This window comes from Phascolarctos cinereus, unplaced genomic scaffold (assembly GCF_003287225.1).
Source record: "Phascolarctos cinereus isolate Bilbo 61053 unplaced genomic scaffold, phaCin_HiC Scaffold_1;HRSCAF=81, whole genome shotgun sequence".
Taxonomy (NCBI): domain Eukaryota; kingdom Metazoa; phylum Chordata; class Mammalia; order Diprotodontia; family Phascolarctidae; genus Phascolarctos; species Phascolarctos cinereus.
This window is the reverse complement of record NW_027555514.1, coordinates 104,434,560-104,454,495: the sequence shown is the minus strand read 5'-3', so window position 1 is coordinate 104,454,495 and position 19,936 is coordinate 104,434,560. Positions and strand designations below refer to the sequence as shown.

General features: G+C 37.2%; 1 protein-coding gene across 3 annotated transcripts in view; it reads left to right on the top strand.

Annotated features, from left to right (window-relative positions):
* UBN2 (ubinuclein 2) overlaps nt 1-19,936 on the top strand; it is a 126,338-nt gene that overhangs the window by 48,273 nt on the left and 58,129 nt on the right. For all 3 annotated transcript variants that reach the window (XM_020998067.2, XM_020998066.2, XM_020998068.2), the window contains exons 4-7: nt 103-240; nt 1,348-1,451; nt 9,043-9,544; nt 19,621-19,691. In XM_020998067.2, coding sequence (XP_020853726.1) covers nt 103-240; nt 1,348-1,451; nt 9,043-9,544; nt 19,621-19,691 — 815 coding nt within the window. The remainder of the gene's footprint in view (nt 1-102; nt 241-1,347; nt 1,452-9,042; nt 9,545-19,620; nt 19,692-19,936) is intronic.

Below are 19,936 nucleotides of genomic sequence, written 5' to 3'. Positions count from 1 at the left end.
ATTTGAGGAACAAAGAGTGATAACATGTTGAATTAGTTTTTTAAATATTTTAATAAAGACTAAACCATTATGCTCTGAATAAATCCTTATTTTTCTGTGTAGTATGATGAATTGGTGCCTGCTTCTCTGACCACAAAATATGGAGGCTTTTATATCAATACGGGTACACTACAGTTCCGCCAAGCATCAGACACTGAAGATGAAGATTTTTCAGAGAATCAAAAGCACAGGTCACCTAAAGTAAGAGAATTTATAGAGTTAAAGCACTGATGGGGGAATCGTACAATTAATAGATTAAAATATTGTAAATTTACTTGTAGATGATGTGTTATATAAATAGTATGTTTAAGAAAGTGAAATGCTGATCATAGATATGTCTTTATCACTTTAAAAATGTGTGATTTGTGAAGGAACTTTCTTTTATAGATAATGTTTAGGCAGTGAGGTGGTGCAATGGATAGAGTTCTGTGCCTGGAGTCAGAAAGACCTAAGTTTAGATTCCATCTCAGATATTTATAAGCTGTGTGATCCTGGACAAACCACTTAATTTCTGTCTGTCTCAGTGTCCTCTACTATTAAATGGAGATAATATATAGCACCTATCTCCCAGGGCTGTTGTAAGGATCAAATAATATAGTATTTGTAAAAAGTGCTTAGTACAGTGCCTGGCACATAAGAAGTGTCATAAATACTAGCTTTTATTATCATTAATCCCTCAAATTTTGTAAAACACTTTACATACATTGTCTTATTTGATCTTCACAACAAACCCTAACTATATACTATTATTATCCTCATTTTAGGATGAGGAAACTGAGGGTCAGAGACTAAATGACTCTTTCAAAGTCACATAGATAATGTCAGAGGCAGGATTCAAACCTCCTGACTCCAAAATAGACTTCTGTGAACTAAGTTCATATTGTTTTCTTTTTTTAAAACTTTTCTCCCAACATGCCTGTTATGAGCCTCTATTTTCATCAGAATTTATAAGGTTAGGATTTCTTGGTGTTGTAGTGATAGCAGGTAGCTCTATTAGTTTTCATAACATCTTTTATTGGAAACAAGGCTGAATATTTATTATGTTCCAACTGGTCTGTGATTTTTAATTATAGGAACTCCTTTCACCAAATACATTTCTATTTCTGACCTAGTAGAGAAATCCTAGGAAGTTGCATGTAGCACACAGAGGTGTAGTGACTTGCCTAGGGTCATAGTTCAAGTCTCAGAGGTAGTGTTTGATTACCATTCTGCCTCTATTCCTCACACATTACAGACTATACTAAACTGTCTTGAGTACTTCTCAGTCAAGGAAAATGCTTTAAGATGTATTCTCTGTTCACTTTACAGGTTTCCAAAGTAAAAGAAGATGATGTTGGAATAAAAAAGCGAAAGCGGAAAGAAGAAGGGGAGAAAGAGAAGAAGCCTAGGAAAAAAGTTCCCAAACAACTGGGGTAGGTTTTGAGAAACAGAATAATGGAAACAGTCATAGACTACTTTGTAGTAGTCATTGACTTATTTTAATTTTTAAAACAAATATAGAATTAACTGTTATCTTGAACTGCTCCTAATTTAATGTAATATTTTTAAAAGAATAAAATGTTGTGATATAGTTGATAGGGCATTATATTTAGAGTCAAGAGAACTAGATTCTAATATATTAGCACATGACATTAGTTGTTTTGGTTTTTTTTGGGAGGGGGGTTTAATTTTGAGATTGACAGAAACAAGAAGTGAGTAGCGTACTTCATCATTAGTCCTCTGGAATCATTTTTGGTCCACTGATAAGGGTTCCTAAATCTTTTAAAATTGTTTGTCTTTTTCATATTGTTATCATTGTATTAGTTGTTCTCTTGATTCTGTTCACTTCAGTCTACATCAGTTCTTATAAGTCTTTCCCAGGTTTCTCTGAAACTGTCTCTTTCATCATTTCTTACAGAATAATAGTATTCCATCAAAATATTGCATATCGTGACTTATTCATCCAGTCCCCAATTTGTAGACATTACCTCAGATTCCCAACTTTTCTATCTTCCTGTTGAGTGAAGTGTATTTCTGTACGTATGTGTGTGTGTGTGTGTGTTCTTCCTTTCTTTCCCAGTCCAGATGAGAGGGATGTTCAGGTATCAGTCATTCACCCCATTCCTTCCTCCTTGTTTGTGTAGACTTCTTGCACACACCAGTTATGTGAGACAATTTTTCCCATCCTTCCTTTTGCTGCTAGTATATACCTCTTTAATTCCCTATCTGTTTTCCTGTTAATAACCACTCTAGGCCTTCTGTCTAATTAGACTTTCTCTATGATCCCTATTGACAGTAGGGTTCAGAGAGACCACATGTATCATGAAAGTAAACAATTTATGCTTGTTTAGTCCTTTATCATATTTGCTTTATTATGTTACTCTTGACTCTTGTATTTTAACTTGAAAGTTTCTACAAAGCTCTGATCTTTTCACCAGGAGTGCTTGGAAGTCCACTCTTTCATTAAAAATATATTTTTTTCCCCTTTTAGTATTATGCTGTTTTGCTGGCTGAGTTATTCTTGGCTATAAGCTTATATCTTTTTCCTTGTATAATATTATGTTTCAAGCCCTTTACTACTTAATGGTAGTGGCTGCCAAATTGTGTATATTCCTGTATGTGCCTCCTTAGTACTTTTGAATACTTTCTTTCTGACTGTATTTTTTTCTTTGAACCTGAAAACTCTGGATTTTGACTGTGATGTTGTTGAGAGTTTTAATTTGGGGATTTCTTTAAGGAGGCAACTGGTAGATTCCTTGTATTTCTACTTTACCCTTGGTTCTAAGAGATTGGGCAATTTTCTTTAAAGATTTCTCGAAATATCATACCTAGGCTCTTTATTTCATCATGTCTTTCAGGTAGTCCAGTGATTTTTAAATTCTCTTTTTTACATTCTGTTTTCCAGGTCACTTGTTTTTGTTTTGGAATACCATACCTTTTTTAGTCTTTTGAATTGGTTTTAATATTTCTTGTTATGTTGTGGCATTTCTGTTTGGTCCATTCTTATTCTTAGGGAGTTTATTGCTCCAGCAAAATTTTGTATAACTTCTGCCAAACTGTGAATTCCCTTTCCACTTCTTTTATCCATAACTTTTGTTTCTTTTCCATTTTTTTCCCTCTAGTGCTCTCATTTCACTTATAAAATTTTAAAAAACTTTTTAAAAAAAATTCTCATTTCTTTTATTCAAGGAATTTTATTTAAGCTTGTCCCCAAGTTGTGTTTTACTTTGAGGCTTTGCTTGTTGATGTTTTGGAGTTATTTTTTTTTTTCTGGATTTGTGTCTTGAAAGTCTCTGTCACCATAATAACTTTTTGTAATGAGATTCTTTTTTTTTTTTAAGATTCTTTTTTTGCTTACTCATTCTTAAAGCCTGCTTTCTGACTTTGAACTTTATGTTAGGGCCAAGCTCTGCACAGTAGTGGTACTGGAGGAAAGGTATGGTCTGGTCCTGCTCCTGCTTTCTTTGGATATTGAGTATAATATTATTCTAGGCTCTTAGGAATAGCTCAGGCTGGGGACCTGCAAGCTTTCAATGCTCCCAGAGTAGTCTGTTCTAGGGCATAGCCTGATCACAACTCCACTGATCTGAACTCTGCAAGTTCCTGACCTGGTTTTGGGTCTGAGCCAACAGTAGATGCTGATGGACTCTGCCACCATCAGCCAGTTGGAAAAAAGTTCTGTTCTTTCATCATGCCATGGCTTTGTAGGCTTCCCTTTGTTTTGGGATTCCAGCCCTGGTTTTTCTTCTGCAAGCTTCATATTTGGCTAGAAGCTAGAACTGAGACTCTACCCAGCCCCTAGAGTCTGAACCACATAGCTGCTACTTGCTTTCTGAGCTTGTTTCTTGCTCAGTGTATGGGTTAGGACCCTGTGTCTACTCGTTATTCCGGAATGCCACTCCTCAATAGAGGCCTCCTCCTCAGTCCATTTTGGATCTGTGACCTAAAACTGGGTGGTGGGGTAGCACAGTTGTCATTTGGCACCTCTTTCTGTACCTGCATGAGGTCAGGTGTGGATCTGGGACTCCATCTGACTATCATGCACAGTCTAGGTCTTCTTTTAATCCCTGGCCCCTGGAATGTTTCATGTGGCACTTTCCGGGCCAGACCCTATCCCTAGAGTTCAGACTTCTCTTTTCTCCTCATATTGACCTGGGCTAGAAAAATGACCAACTTTGGCTTTTTCTTAGGTTTGCTGGTCAGGATTCAGTCTGGTACATTGTCTAGATCTGATTGGAGGAGTTGTTTTTGCTTTTTGTTTTTGCTAGGCTGCGGGGTTAAGTGACTTGCCTGGGGTTACATAGCTAATAAGTGTCAAGTGTCTTAGGCCGGATTTGAACTCAGGTCCTCCTGACTCCAGGGCTCGTGCTCTATCTACTGTGCCACCGAGCTGCCCCTTGGAGGAGTTGTTTTGGGGAGTGTTTGTTATATTCCTTCCTTTACACTGCATCATGACTTTACTCCACATATCCTTCTTAATAGCCCAAAACTCTTTAAATAGTGGCAGAAATCCTTAAAAGGGAATTTTTTGTTTGTTTATTTATATTTTAATTAAGTAGAAAGTATTACATCCTAGTGATTTCTGGTTATAACTTCCTCTCACCAACCTCAACCAATTTCTACCTCAGTGAGCCTTCCTTTATCATTCCCCTAACCTCCCAAGAAAAAATTAAGTAAAACCAACCAACACAGTGACGGGTCTGCCATTGTTTCCAGTAGTCCCTCACGCTTCTGTTGAAAGGAGGGAAGTGTTTCCTCAGTTCTTCTCCACTTGGCCTACTTTTTAGTATCATACTATTGAGTAAATACAGAAAACGGTTCAATGCTTGGCATATATATCAGTACCCTTTTCTATACTGCTTTCTCTTTAATTAGAATGTAAAATTCTATTATTCTATTTGTATATATTCTTATATATGAACACAGATCAGTTGGAAGGTTAACAAACATTTATTAATTGAGTAGCCAGGCACTATGCTAAGCACTAGGGTTTGAGTAAAAGGGAAAAAATCTATCACTGCCCTTAGGGAGTTAACATTTTAATGTGGGAGGCAGTATGCCAACAACTCTGTGCATACAAGATATATACAGAAAAAATGGGAATATGTCTCAGAGTTATGTCAGGTTAGATGCTGAAGAAGGAGGTGGGAGGAACTGTGAAATATTCCTTGTAGAAGGTGGGATTTATGCTGAGTCTTCAGGGAAAGCAGAAGGCAGACAGGAGGAAGAACATGCTAGGCTTGAGGGGCAGCCAGTGAAAGGTGCAGAGTTGGGAGATGGAGTTCAAGGAACAGCAAATTATGTCATTGGATTAGAGGTTCTCAAAATTATTTGGCCTACTACCTCCTTTAAAAAAAAAACTCATTGCCCCCCTGGAAATCTACTTTCTTTAATCCTTTAACAATTTTTTAAAAAATTCATGTCATTTCAAAATACTACCTCCCCCCCAGATTGTTTCAGTAACCCCCTCCTCCACAGGAGGCAGTATCACCTACTTTCGGAACCTATGATACTATGTGAAGGAGATTAAAGTGTTAGAAGACTGGAAAAGTAGGGAGGGGCCAGGTTTGTGAGCCAAACGGAGGATTTTATATTTGATCCTGGAGATAATAGGGAATCCTTGAACTTTAATGAGTAGAGGTATGACATGATCAGACTTTTGCTTCTAGGAAGATTACTTTGGCAGCTGAAAGAAAGGATGAGTTGGGATGGGGAGAAACTTAAGATAAAGAGACTAGCAGTGAGCTATTACAACAGTCCAGGCAAGGATGACAGTTGTGTGAGTGGAGAGAAAGTGACATATAAGAAAGATGTTGTTAAGGTAAAAATGACAAGACTTGCTGAGTGAAGTGAGCAGATCCAAGAGGACTTTGTACACAATAACAGCCACGTTATGCAATGACTAAGATTGTTAAACTGAACCCTTCTCAGCATTACGAGGATCTAAGACATCTCCAGAGGCCTTGGGATGGAAAATGCTGTCCACATCCAAAGAAAGAACTGTGGAAGTCGAATTGCTATCACTTATTTTTACCTTCTGTTGAGTTTTGTTTCCTCTTTCTGATGGTGCCTCCTATTGGTTTTAATTTTTACTTACAATTTCACTAATGTGAAAATATGTTTAATGGGTATGTAAATGTAAAGCCGATATCAGATTGTGTGCCGTCTTGGGGAGGGTGGGGGGGAGGAAAAGGGGGAGAAAAATGTTCAACTCAAAAGCATATGGAAGTGATTGTTGATAAATCAAAATAAATTAATAAAAATAAAATAAAAATAAAAATGACAAGACTTGGGAACATGTGGAATATATCCAGTGAGTTCTATTAGGGAGTTGATGGTGACACACATTTACCAGGTTAATTAGGAAGATGTTGGTGTCCTTGACAGTAACAGGGAACTTAGAACTAGGGAATAAAGATAATGAGTTCTGCCTTAGAAGATGTTGCGTTTGAGCTATCTTATGGGCATTTGGTGATATGAGCCTGGAGGTCAGAAGAGAGATTAGGGCTGGATAAAAAGGTCTAAGGATTATCTATCAAGAAATGCCAGTTGAACCCACAGAACTTGATGATCTTACCAAATGAAATTGTATAGAGGCAGAAGAAAAGAGTTCTCAAGACAGTAAGCCTTGAAACACACTCACAATTGGGGCAGCCAGGTGGTGTAGTGGATAGAGCACCAGCCCTGGGTTCAGGAGGACCTGAGTTCAAATCTGGCCTCCGACACATAACTTACTAGCTGTGGGACCCTGGGCAAGTCACTTAACACCATTGCCTAGCCAAAAAAAAAAAAATTAACAAAGAAAAGAAAGACACAATTAATGGAAGGACCAAGAGAAAGCAATTTGATATTAACCTAGAAAAGACAAATTAATACTATTCTTTTATGCTAGTGATAAATTAATTTTTTTTCCAGACAGGAATAAGAAAAACGTACCTACTTTTTCTGTGCAGGGACCTCTGTGTAGAGGTCAAAGATGCGTGGAATTATTAACCGCTGGCTTAAATGACTAATCGTGTTGGAAATAACTCAAGACAATTCTAGAGAATTTCTTTTCTCTGGGTTTTTGTGACCCTAGATCTTCATTCAGGTCATGTTCCCTCATTGTGGATAGCTTCCAAGGCTCTGTCCTGGACCCTCTTCTCTTTTCCCTGTATCTTATTTGGTGATTTCATCAGCTCCACAGGATTGGTTATCATGTCTATCAGGTGATATCCAGATCTTAGTCTGAGTCAGAGTCCTGGTCTCTCTGTTGAGCTCCAATCTTGTATCTCTAATTACCTGCTGAAAAATTTTGAGCCGGATGTCCTGTAAGCATCTCCGTTTGTCTCACGCCTCATCTTTCCTTCCAAAACTCTTCCCTTCTTCTGGTCTTCCTTGCTACTGTCAAGGGCCCTACCATCTTTCCCAGTGCCCAGGTTCACAACTTTGGCATTATCCTTGACTCATTCCTCACACTAATCCCACAAATCAACAAATACTGTCTTTTCTACCATCACAAAATCTCTCATCTGCATCCTCTTTTTCTACTCCCACAGCTCCCACATTCTTACAAACACTGCCTCACACTTGGACTGTTGAAATAGCCTGCTGGTTGGTTTCTGGCCTCAGGTCCCTCCCTCCTCCAGTTTATCTTCTATGTGGCTGCCCAAGTGATTTTCCTAAATCTTAGGGCTATCCATATACTCCTTTTGTGAAATCTTGATTCTGTATTACTTCCAGGATCTTCTAAAGTCCTCTAAGGCTCTTTACAACCTGACCCCTTCTTACCTTTGCAATCTTCTCCCACTTGACACTGTTTCTCCCCTTCCTCCCCCAAAACTCTATGGCCTACTTACTCTTCCTTAAGTATGATACTCCTGTCTTTCATCTCCATACCTTTACTTTGACTTTTCCTGATACCTTGAATACTCTCCCTCCTCACCTCTGCCTCTTGACCTTCCTGAGTTCCTTCAAAATTCAACTTAAATACTGCCCTCTGCAGGAAGTCTTTCCAACCCCCTTGTGCTCTGCCCCTAGCCACTTGAACTTTCCTCTCTAAAGTTATTGTCTTCCTACTCTGTGTTTATCTTGTATGTATCCATTTATAGATTGTCTCCTCCATTAGTATGTAAGCTTTCTGAGGGAGGAACTTTTTTTTTACCTTTCTTTTTATCCCCAAGGCTTAGCACAGTGCCTGATGTATATAGTAAGTACTCAATAAATGCTTGTTTGATTGATTAATGTTTCCAAAATTTGGGTATATAACATTATAATTTCTTTTCTCATATAGTATTTCATATTTTAAAATGCTTATCACTTTTCTTTATATGCCCTATAATCCCATTCTGTAGTTAGTATAAGAAAATTTTGCCTTTGAAAATTGTCCACATTTGTCTGTCAGCCTTGATTTTTATTCTTTCCTATTATACTTTTTTTCTTAAGTAGAAATGAAAGGTGAACAAGAATCAGAAATTGGGAGTAGTGATTTAGAGCTCTTGGAACACAAATAATGGTTCAAGGTACAACAAATTAAGAGTCATAAAATTTAGGTTCTATTTCTTTCTACCCTTATTGAAGTACAAGCTCAACAGGATATGTATTTGAATATTATCATATGTCCATTTTCTATCTTTTTTTTTTCAGTAAAGTGATCTTGAATTTGTTTTGCTAATTTATAGTTATACTACCTTACACGTATTCACATTCTAAAGAGGATGCTTTCTAGTGATATGAAGAGTGCTTCATAATTTTAGTTGATTTTCATCAACTTGAGTTGTTCTTAGTTCAGTTTGCTCCTGTTAATCTTTTCCTTCTGTTCTCTGGACTTCATAGTCAGACACTTAACTTACTATTGGTGCCTGTTTCTTATTGAAGAAGAAGAAGGAGATAATAGGAAAGTATAATTTGATGTAAACAGATTCTTAAGATACACACAAATTTTGCTTTGCTACCAGCTATTTTTAAATTTCAGTGAGTATCTACATATTCATTATAAGCTATTTTAGTTTCTAAAAATCATATGTAACTTTTCTTTTTCCACAGAGTTATGGCATTAAATTCACATAAGTCTGAAAAAAAGAAGAAGAAGCTCTACAAAGATCCCCTTTCTCTAGATGCCATGATAAGGAAATTTCAGAAAGAGAAAGAAGCATTAAAAAAGAAAGAGTCTAACTCTAAAGCTCCAGTGACTATGTTGACTACCACTCTCAGTAAATCCCCTTCATCTGCAGCTACAGCAATGGGAAATGAAGTCTCGGACTTAAATCTTAATAGCGCTGATCCAGTCCTTTCCATTTTTGGTAGCACCAATGAGCATGAACTACTTCAGGAGGCTGAAAATGCCCTAGAGATGCTTGGTGATTTAGACTTTGATCGGCTACTGGATGCTACTTCCAATGGTAGTCCCGTGTCTGAATCAGGGGGAGAGAATGGAAACACTCCCCAGCCAGCTCACACCTCTCAGGTTGTTTTACCCAAGGTGGTGCCTGCCCTCCCAGAAGGTCTGCCAATACGTCTTGAAAAACGCATTGAAGACCTCCGCATAGTAAGTGTAACCTTCTGAAGAAAAAGTAATTCTTTTTAACTTATTTGAAGGATGTCTTAGGGAAAAGTTTGTTTTTTTCCTAGGTGGTGCAGTGGGATAGAATATTGGACTTGGAGTCAGAAAGACCTGAGTTTAAATCTGGCCTTAGACACTTGCTAGCAGTGTGACCCTGGGCAAGTCACTTAACCTCTGATTGTCTCAGTTTCCTCAAATATAAAATGGGATTGGTAACATCATCTACCTTGCAGAGTTGTTGTGATGATCAGATGAGATAATATTTTGAGGATGATGTTAGATCTTGAAGGGCATTATGTAGAAGGAGAGGAATAGCTAATAGGAATAGTGAAACATGTAGCCAATGGAGACTTAATAGTAAGTAATTAATTGGAAATTTTACTCTTTTTTTTTTCAGAATATCAGATAACATAGTTAACTTCCTTAAGTTATCTTATTGTTATCTTAGAAATTCCTTTTCTGTTTGTTATTAGTAGGTAGATTAGAAATTGAGAGATTCCTTAAGATTTTGAAATAAAAAATCAATAAACATTTATTAATATCCTCCTTTGTGCCAGGCACTGTTCTAAGCACTGGAAATACTAAAAGAAGCAAAAGACAGTCCCTACCCTCAAAGATCTTACAATCTAATTAAAATAAATATCATTGATAGCTTATGAAGAAAACACTTCAGATAACCATGAAAGTATGAAAGAACAGAGTTATTGATGATACCTGTTTAAACACTTAAAGTATTTTCAAGGTTCTAAAACTTTTTAAGTGAATCTGCTTCTTTAAAAATACAAAGTAGGCCTAGAAATAAATTGACTAATTCTAACTCTGTTTTATAATTCTAAATACATGGAAATTGATGAAGAGTATCTTTACCATTTTAAGATTATCCAGCTGCAAGTGTGTTCAGGTAATAAGACCTGAGGCTGACAAAATTAGGGAAAACTATAGGTTTGGAGCACAAGAAAATGCTGGAAAGAACTGAAACAGAACAAAGACTTGCTGATAGGCCACACTTGCAACTTTAGGCAGTAGGTAATTATTTAATAAATAAGCATTTATGTTCACTTCAGGTAAGCAAGCATTTTTTTTTTAACTGCATACTGTTTACAGAGCACTGTGCTGTACCCCAAGGGAAACACAAAATGTATTTGAGATTATCTCTTCTCTCATAATACTTAGAGCCTCGTAAAGTGATGGGAGACATAAACAGATATGTCTGATATGTAGAAATACATGAACAGCACATTAGAGAGGTGTAAAACAAAGTGATATTTAGGTCCACTGGGAAAATGTCTTTACTAATGAGTCAATGATGGGAGACTTCATGGAGGAGGGAGATAGATGGAAGTTGATTAGATAGTCAGGAATTCAGTCAGCAAAGAGGAAAGATTACCTTCTCAACAGAGGGAACAGTGTTCTTAAACAGTCTTGAGGCAGGAAAGCCCAGAGTATCTTAAGGAAACAATGCAGTCTGCTTGGAGCAGAGGACAGTGATCTGAAATAATGCGCGTTGGCACCAGTTTGTAGAGTGTCTTCTGTGCCAGGTAGAAGAGTTTGAACTTAAGTCCTTAGGCTCCATGTTGCCTCTGAAAGATTATGGGTAGAGAGATGACTTGATGATAAATTATAACCTGAAATAGAAAAAGAGCGTCTTAGCATCCTGTCTCAGAAACTTACCATGTTAATTTTTTTCCTTGGTGAGAGACTGTATTGTTTATTTCATTTATAATTCCCTATAAAACTGGACAGTAAGCACTTGACAAATGTTCGGAACTCACAGAAAGGGGGGTAGGTAATAGAGTATGACCACTTTGAGGAACAGGAGATTGGGTCTTACCCATTATCCTTATTGCATTCAGCTGTCCTATTCAGTATCCTTTTGAAGTCCCACTAAATCGTGGTGATAGGTTAAAGGATTAGAGAAGTTAAAATAAATGTTCATATCGGGAATTAAAGCTTTCTAACCTGTACTGTGTTTACTAATGTCATGTAATAATCCTAACCACACTTACCTTCCCTAGAAAGTTTATCAGTGGTATCTTATGGGAGTGTGTAAGTTGAAAGAAGCAAGGATCAGATAAAAGGAGCTTATTGCATCCTTGTCTTCACCCTTAAAAAAAATATAAGGCATTGGACAGACTTGTGGGCACCTCTCTTCTCTGTAGCCACAAGTGGAATGTAGTAAGTGTGTTTGTAGGAAGAAGTTTGTTCTCCTTTTGCTGGAGAGTAGCACAGGGTACGCCTGGAATCACAGCAGAAAATAATGTCAGCAAATATTTATTAAGCATTTAATTGCCAGGCACTATACTATAGTCTAAAGTCATCCAGTTATCCTCCTTGTCACATCACCTGACCTCTTCACCATTTTGGTCTGCCTCTATCTCTTTTTTAAAACAGTATGCCAGGTAGGTGAACTAGAATTATGCAGAACTTCAAGAAGATAATGAGAAATAGTGTCCAGGAGTTTTGAATGGTAGAGCAGAAAAAAAGAGGAGGCTCAAGATGAAAGGCCTCTATTTTCTTAGTAAAGTATGAAGATAGGTCCTTTGCTGAGAGTGTGCAAAATCCTGAATGTAGAAAGAAAGAAATTAAAGTGCTTCTGGAAGCAGAAAGGTTCCATCTACTTAGCCAAGCATTCAAACTAAGTTATTCCTGGTATGGCATACTAAATGTCACGGCCAAATGACCAGTTATATCTGTTTCTGGATATAAAGCAGTAGCGAGCCAGCCAGAAGTCGTGATTATATATGAGAGGACCTGAAAATCTGTATCTAAGATGGATGTTCTTATTGTTGGTCGGTTTTCTAATGAGGTTACCTACCGATAATAGGCCTTTGAAACATAAGCACTATCCCCAAAACTAAGAGCAAGTGACAAGAAATGGTATAGGAAAAAGAGAATGATAAACACTAGAGTCAGTAGCAGAAGTGGAGTCATTTCTAGAACATATTGCAGTAGTGGAATTTAGAAACTTTGATGAAGGTAGCAAGAATCAGACAATCTTCCATGGAAGAAGAGCAAACCTATTGACTGAAGAGTGAAGAGTGCTGTACTGTAGTCTGGCGGAGGGACAGAGAACCTACTGATACCTCAGTGGTCCCTAAGGTATCCATGTATCAGGCTAAACTACGTCAGTCAGAGGACAGCTATTCATTTAGTGGACACTTGTTGAGATTATCCTGTAGAAGTAGGGCTACTGTCTAGTGATATTTTTACTATCTTTATGTCAGTATTAGATACTCATTGACTCACTCTCTGTGCCAGGATGTTGTTTAAAATATAAAATGTTACTACAGAAGAGATTTCATGAGAAACTTGTATCATTGAAGTTCTCTGTGAGACTTCAAAACTCATGCCATTAAAAATGCCTTTTTAAAATGTTACTTAAGCCTGGAATAGTGTTAAGTCAAACATTAAAGAGGACTTACAGAAAACTGTGGACTGGTGTCATATATGCAGAAGTGTCATTTTTTTCCCCTAGTCATTTGTAGGCTTTGGAGTAACTCATCTCCAAAACACTGTAGCACAAATTCTTGAAATAGTAGGGGATGGCTTAACTTTCCCTGTAGATGAGAGGCCCATAACTAAGGTGGGTGGTGATGAGAGAATGAGAAATCAGAGTTTTTTACTCTTAGGCAGCCAGCAATTCAGCTTTCCACAGACTGGGAGCAAAAGAGGTGGTGTGAGTTTACTAATCATAGGGAATGAATCTGGGCAGAGTAGCAGTAAATTGGAACAGCTTCACTGATGATGGCATCTGAGTAGAATGTTCTCTGTCTCAGCTCTGCCTCATGGTGTCTTAGAATTGTGCTTTAAGCTATTGAGTGCCATGTTTCCTGTGTATAATTTTATGCCTTCCCTCAAATCTCTGATTGAGTCATCTCTTACTTTGTCATCCTTAACTAAATCAACAAGTAAGTCAGCAAGCATTTATTAAATATCTACTATGTGCCAGGCACTGTGCTAAGCCCTGTGGGACAAAAGAAAAGGCAAAAGATAGTCAGTCCCCTACTCTCAAGAAGCTTGCTGTCTGAGGGCTACTATTAATTAACATGGTTACAGTTATTCTCAGCAGTTCCCTGAATACTTAGTTCTGTGGTTACATACCTTAAATTTTGTTCCAGTTCATGTTTTGTCTGTGTGTTGTGATTTGTGTTTTTTGCCTCAACTCATACGCTAAATTGTAAGCTCCTTAAGGACAGAAGGACTGTGTCTTTTGATTTCTGTGCTATTATAGTAGAATATTTGACTTGGTGCTACATTCATCAAAGCCCAATAGGAAGGGAAGCACAGGTCTGATCACATCACTACCTTTTTCAAGAAGCTTCAGTGGCTTCTTTTTGTCCCTAAGAATAATATTCAGAGTTCCTTGTTTTGAAACTTGAAATCCTTCACAATCTGACAAAGACCTATATTTCCAGACTGATTTCAGATTACTCACCATCATGCATTCTACAGTCTAATCAAGCAAGCCTATTTGTTCCTATACAAATGTTCAATCTTTCTCCTCTTTGTCTTTGTACAAGTTTTCCCCCATTCTTGAAATGATTTTCCTCTTCATCTCTGCCTTTTGGAATCCCTACTTCTCTTCAGGGAGTTGCTATAGTGGCACTTCCTTCAGGATGCCTTTCGTGATCTTGCCACTTGTTAGTATTCTCCCTTTTAACATTGATTTCTATCTACTTTGTGTATATATTTTGTGTTTTCTTAACCTGTGTACTGCATGTTGTTTGCCCCAGTAGAATATATGCCCCATAAGGGTAGGGACTGTTTTGTTTTTGTATCCTGAGGGCTTCACACAGTGTTTGGCACTCAATAAATACTTGTACAATTGAATTCTTGAGTTAAGTCCGGCAAAGGAATGGTCAGACAAGTAGGATTAGCACCATGACAAGAGTGTCAAAAAAGCCAAAGAAGGAGAGCACACAAGATAAGGGGGGTAGGGGGGGGGAAAGAGGAGGTCAAAACTGTTTTTTAAGATAGTATTTTTTTTCCCAGTTACACATTAAGACAATCTTTAGCATTGGTTTTTACAAGATTTTAGAGATCAGTACTGTTAAAAGTTACAGAAAAATCTAATAAAATGAAGACTGAGAAAACACCATTATATTTATTAATTATGAGATTGTTGATAATCTAGGAGAGATCAGTTTCATTAGATTGGTGAGGCAACAAAACAAAACAAAAACAAAAAGATTACAAAGACTGCAGTAAGGGATACGTAGTTGGGGACAAATTGTTTTTTAGGCAGAAATACCCATAGACTGGACAGGGGAATTGATCAGGCAGTTATAGTTTAAGCCTCTGTCTGGTTTTGCTCTGATTGTGTACTCACTAAACCCCTTTATGATATATAGTTTGGTTCCATGAGTGGGCCTAACCACTAAGAAGTAGGAGTTCTGTGTAGGTAATTAGTCAAATACTTGAAATATATCTTCCCCTGTATGTAAATAAATATATATTTTGGTTTGTAAATCAAGCTTTTGTGAATTTGATTAGTGTAAATCAGTTACTCAGAGTTTTCCTGTGCCTTCTTAAATAGTTTCTAAAACTGGAAAGCTGTAGACTAGAACTTAAAGTCAGAGGTAAAAGATAGAGATTAATTCCACCCTAAACAGATTGGTTTCTTTATCCTCGTGGGGACATCTTTCTGCAAACAACTAAGTGTACTAAGAGAGCTGCTATTTAAAGCAATCCTCTGGTCAGTTATTTTAAAGACAGATCATTAACCTATCACTTCTTCTAACATTATATATACAGTAGAATTTAACTGCTTTTAAATGGCTGGGCTCTCTTATCTGACTTTCATATACCAGACTAAAATTTGTTCAAATGCAAATGTTTTTCAGTATTTATATCATTTTCCTCTGCAAAGTCCCTTGGAATGCCATACCTCCTTGTACCGTGGAGATGTAACCTGTCAGGTATTTTAAGGTTTTGCTAGCAGAGTTCCCATTTTGCCTGGTTCTGCCATACTGGAAATGCTTGAAGCACAATCCAAAGCAATAGAATGTCTGTTTTGTGAGGACCAGCCTGTATAGGTTGAAAGATCTTCATTACTAGTAGACTGCCCACTTGTTAGGAATTCTTTTGTCATGGCAAACAAAATCATCTTTCATGCTGCACATCTTCCGTCCACTTCTGTAGTAGTGACAGCAGAGTGGTAGAAAAGGCTGCTAAAAACCATACCACTTTCAGACTGTCAGAAATATCAACTTTGCTGTCCTTTTAACTGTAATATCTTTGTCCAGGGACCAGCAAGTAGACTTAACTCCTACTAGAGGAACTAAATTGTACCTGTCTTTATCTTCTTTGTTATAAATATATTGAAATTAAATGGATGGCTAGCTCACAGATTTTCCTTACAGTGGCAAATGAAAGGAGATGGTGAAGTTGATTTTATTGTTTGACCAAAGACCACAGGAAATATTTCATGAAACATTTATTCATCTTGTATTTTAGTGCCCATAAGTACAAAAAAAGACCACCATGAAAATAATTACAGCTTATGCACCAACCTCTGTTTGTAGAGGATGAAGAGCTAGTGAAGTTACATAAAGAATTTGATGAGATATTCTAAATAAAATTGGTTTATTTTTAGAAATATACTTGGTGAATTGAACATAAAATAGGGATAGGCAAGGACAGCAAAAAAAAATCTGTTGGATAGCGTAGTTTAGAAGTGAGAAATGAAAGAGACCAAAGACTTTTGGACTCTGCAGAAGCCATAAAGCCATATAAATCTACATCATGAATACTTGCCTTGAGGAGGGAAAAAAAAATAAGAAGGCTCTCCTCGACTTGGACAGCACTAACTAGCATCACAAAAATGAAATTGATTGCATTTTAATTGATAAGATGACTCATTACTTATGTAGGACTTATTCCTTGGTTAGCTCTCTGCGCGTTGAACTGTTCACTACAGTGGTTTGAAAGAGGGCTTTCTCTGCAAATTCAAGGAGTTCTAAAATGAGGAATCTTGATTGATGACCCCACTCATTTCAGGTTCTATATTTTGCTGCAAAATCTTCTCCAGATGAAGGATTATGTGGTAACTCAGTGTCTGTACTAGGTAAAGGAAATGGAGAAAACTAATGCATGAGACTCATTTGAAGGTATTCTTTACAGCCAGCTGAAGATGGGGACAGGGTGTTGTGATCTTCCAAATCTGCATCCAGATTGGGGTGTTAATGTTGCAGCTTTCTAGATGGTTTCCCATTTTTCCACTTTTGTACTGGTAAATTTCCCATCTTTGATAAAGCACTCCCTCCTTTTTGGGTGTTACAGGATAGCAATTGGTGAGGAGCAAGGTATTATCTGTTAACTTAGCTTCCAGATTTTCATTCTTGGATTCTTGAGCCCAGAATTTGCTTGAGAGGGATAAGGATGTGGGGTTGGAGAGTTTCCCATTTTACTTGAGATTGGTGAACAATGGTGATATAGAGGACCTGAGATCTCAGTCTCAGGTTGTATCGGCTATTGGGGCCTAGTTAGAAATTTATCTATGAAGTTATAATTGGGTAAATAGGGAGAGATAGCCTTAGTTGGTTTTAGGGATGAGAGCAAAATCATGAGAGAAGATATTAAAACTATGTAGGTATAGGAGAGTAGCCCTTAATACGCAGATAAGTCTTTCTGGGTGTTCTGCCTTAAAATTGGCTGAGTGTATGTGACCTTTAATTGTTATCTCAGTGAGGATCAAAAGCCCTCTAATGTAGTTGCTTATTGCATTTTCCCTTGGCCTACTAAATAAAGATCCTGCCATGGGGAGGAAAGCCTCCAATTATGAATATAACTCTGTATAAATGTAAATATGTACTTTAAAAAAATTTTATTAACAGATATTTTTCTCTCCTTCCTTCCTCTCCATGGGGGGGGGAGGAAGAAAAGAAAAAACCCTTGTAACAAAAATTCAGTCATAAAAAATTGCCATGTTTGCCATGTCCAAAAATGTTTATTTTGCATATTTAGTACATTTGCATATTTAGTCTATGTCATAGGTAGGTAGCACTCTTTATCTTTGGTCCTGGGAAAACATGATGAATCTTTGCATTGATCAAAGCTCTTATGGCTTTCAAAATTATTTGTTTCTTCAGTGTTTCATGTATATATTTTCTGCCAAGCAATTTAAATTCATTTACATTCCCCAGAGGAAGGATGGTCCTTGCAATCAGTCAACAAGCATTTATTTTGTGCCAGTCATTGTGTTTTTAGGGATACAAAAAAACCCAACAATCTCTGCTTTCGAGGACAATACATTCTAATAGGGGATAGAACATATAAATATCTAGGTATATCCAAGACGTATGTGGAGTATAAGAAGTTAATCTGAAAGGGGAACAACATTAGTGGGGGTAAAATGTGGGGAGAGGCCTCCTTAAGGTAGGATTTGAGGTGAGTCTTGAAAGAAGCCAGAGAAACCAGGAATCAGAGGTTAAACGACAAAGCATTCCAGGAATGGGGGAGAGCCAGTGCAAAGGTATAGAGTTTGGAGATAAAATGTTGTATTTGTGAAACTGCCAAAAGACCAGTGTAGCTGGAGCAGAATACACAAGAGTGAAGTGGAAGACCTCTAGGAGGTTAGGAAGGGGCTAGGTTATGAAGAGCTTTAGATGCTGAATAGGATTTTATATTTGATTTTAGGATTAATAGGAAGCAATTGGAGCTTTCTGAGTAGGGGGAGTGGTCAGTTGAGGTAAGAGTGAGGTTCATCTGATGCCTACTTCCCCCACCTCTTCCTTCATGTTTATATACTTTTCATCTCATGTATCTCATTTATAAGATACAGCAAGTTCTACCCTCCTGATTCTTCATTTGTATATCAATGTAATGTATGCCTTTCATTCTTTTTTTTTTCTATCTCCTCTTAAAACTCTCTGAACAGAACCAGTCCACCCTTAGGTCTCCTGTTTGTCTTATTTAACTGCCTCAGAACACTTTAAAGACATTAATAGTCTTAAGGAACACCTATTCCTTTCTCTTCCTATTAGAATGTTAATTTTATCATTGTACAACCATTTTAATTAAGATTATTTCTTAGAAATTGTTGAGTAAATGACAAAGTCAAAAAGCATTCATTAAGCACTTACTATGTGACCAGTACTGTGCTGAGCTGTGCGTATACTAATAGAAAAGGCCAGACAGAACCTTCTCTCAAAGAATTCACACTTTGGAAAAGATAACACATAAAAGAATGTTTAGCCACGGGCCATGTGGAAAGGCCTAGGAGTCCTACAGATACAGTTGTAGAGGGGATGGAAAGGCTCAGAGAGGTCATATAACAGGCCAGGGGACTGCAGAGCACAGAGGCAGTGCAGGTGTGCCATGATTATGATTAGACCAGCAACCTGAGCAGAGGAGAGGCAAGGGAGGAGGGCACCCTTGATGGTAGGATATCTTCCTGTCTGTCTTAGATGGTTCTGGGATAGTTGTGAGCAAAGAGGGGGACTCAATGAATAAAACACTCTTGGTCATTGGGGGTGTTTTTCCTTGTTAAGTTTACATACAGAGCGGACAGTTCTTGTAAGTATTATGCTTTGCAACATCAGTGTCATCCTGTATTCTGTGCAAACCAGGCTTTAATTGTCAGCCTGACCTGAGTTGAGTCTTTGAAATAATATTAGTGTCACTGGTTTGAAGTAAATTGAAATTTACGGTACCATAGCCAATATAGTCTAATGTATATACAATAAAGTGTTCAAATACCAAACTAAATAATTTTTTGATTTACTAGTACTTCTATTCCCCATGATTTTGTGTGGTTAATCCTGAGTTGACCGTACTTTAAAAATGTGCTTTTATCATAGATTCTGTTGCTGGACCAAACCGAGGATTTAGTCTAAATATTAAATATTTAATATTTAATAATATTCTAAATATTCTAAAATTTTAATTTTATTGGAAATATTGTGGGAAGAGAATGCTTTATATTTCCTTTTGATTATAAGAAAATATCTGAATAGGATGAAGGGCACATAGTTGCTGGGTCTCTGGTTTTGTGTTTTAGTTTGTTTATTATGAAAGTTATAGTAAACATTAGTTTTTACTTTATACTGTGTATGTTCTAGGCTGCCAAGCTTTTTGATGAAGAAGGTAGGAAAAAATTCTTCACACAGGATATGAACAACATTCTACTGGAGTAAGTAACTAATTTCTTTGGTTAAGAACCCCTGAGATAATTGTTACATTTGTTTCTATTAAAAAGAAACAGTGTATTGTGTTAGATACCAAAAAGCAGTGGTTCTACATCATATTTCATGGAGGTGCCTTCACTAACTAGATAGCATTTCCAATGAAGGCTATGTGACCAGTTGCTAAGAATATTAAAAGGGGGATTCTCCGCCCTTATTTGTATGGTTTGTATTTAAGTAGCTTCTGAAGCTC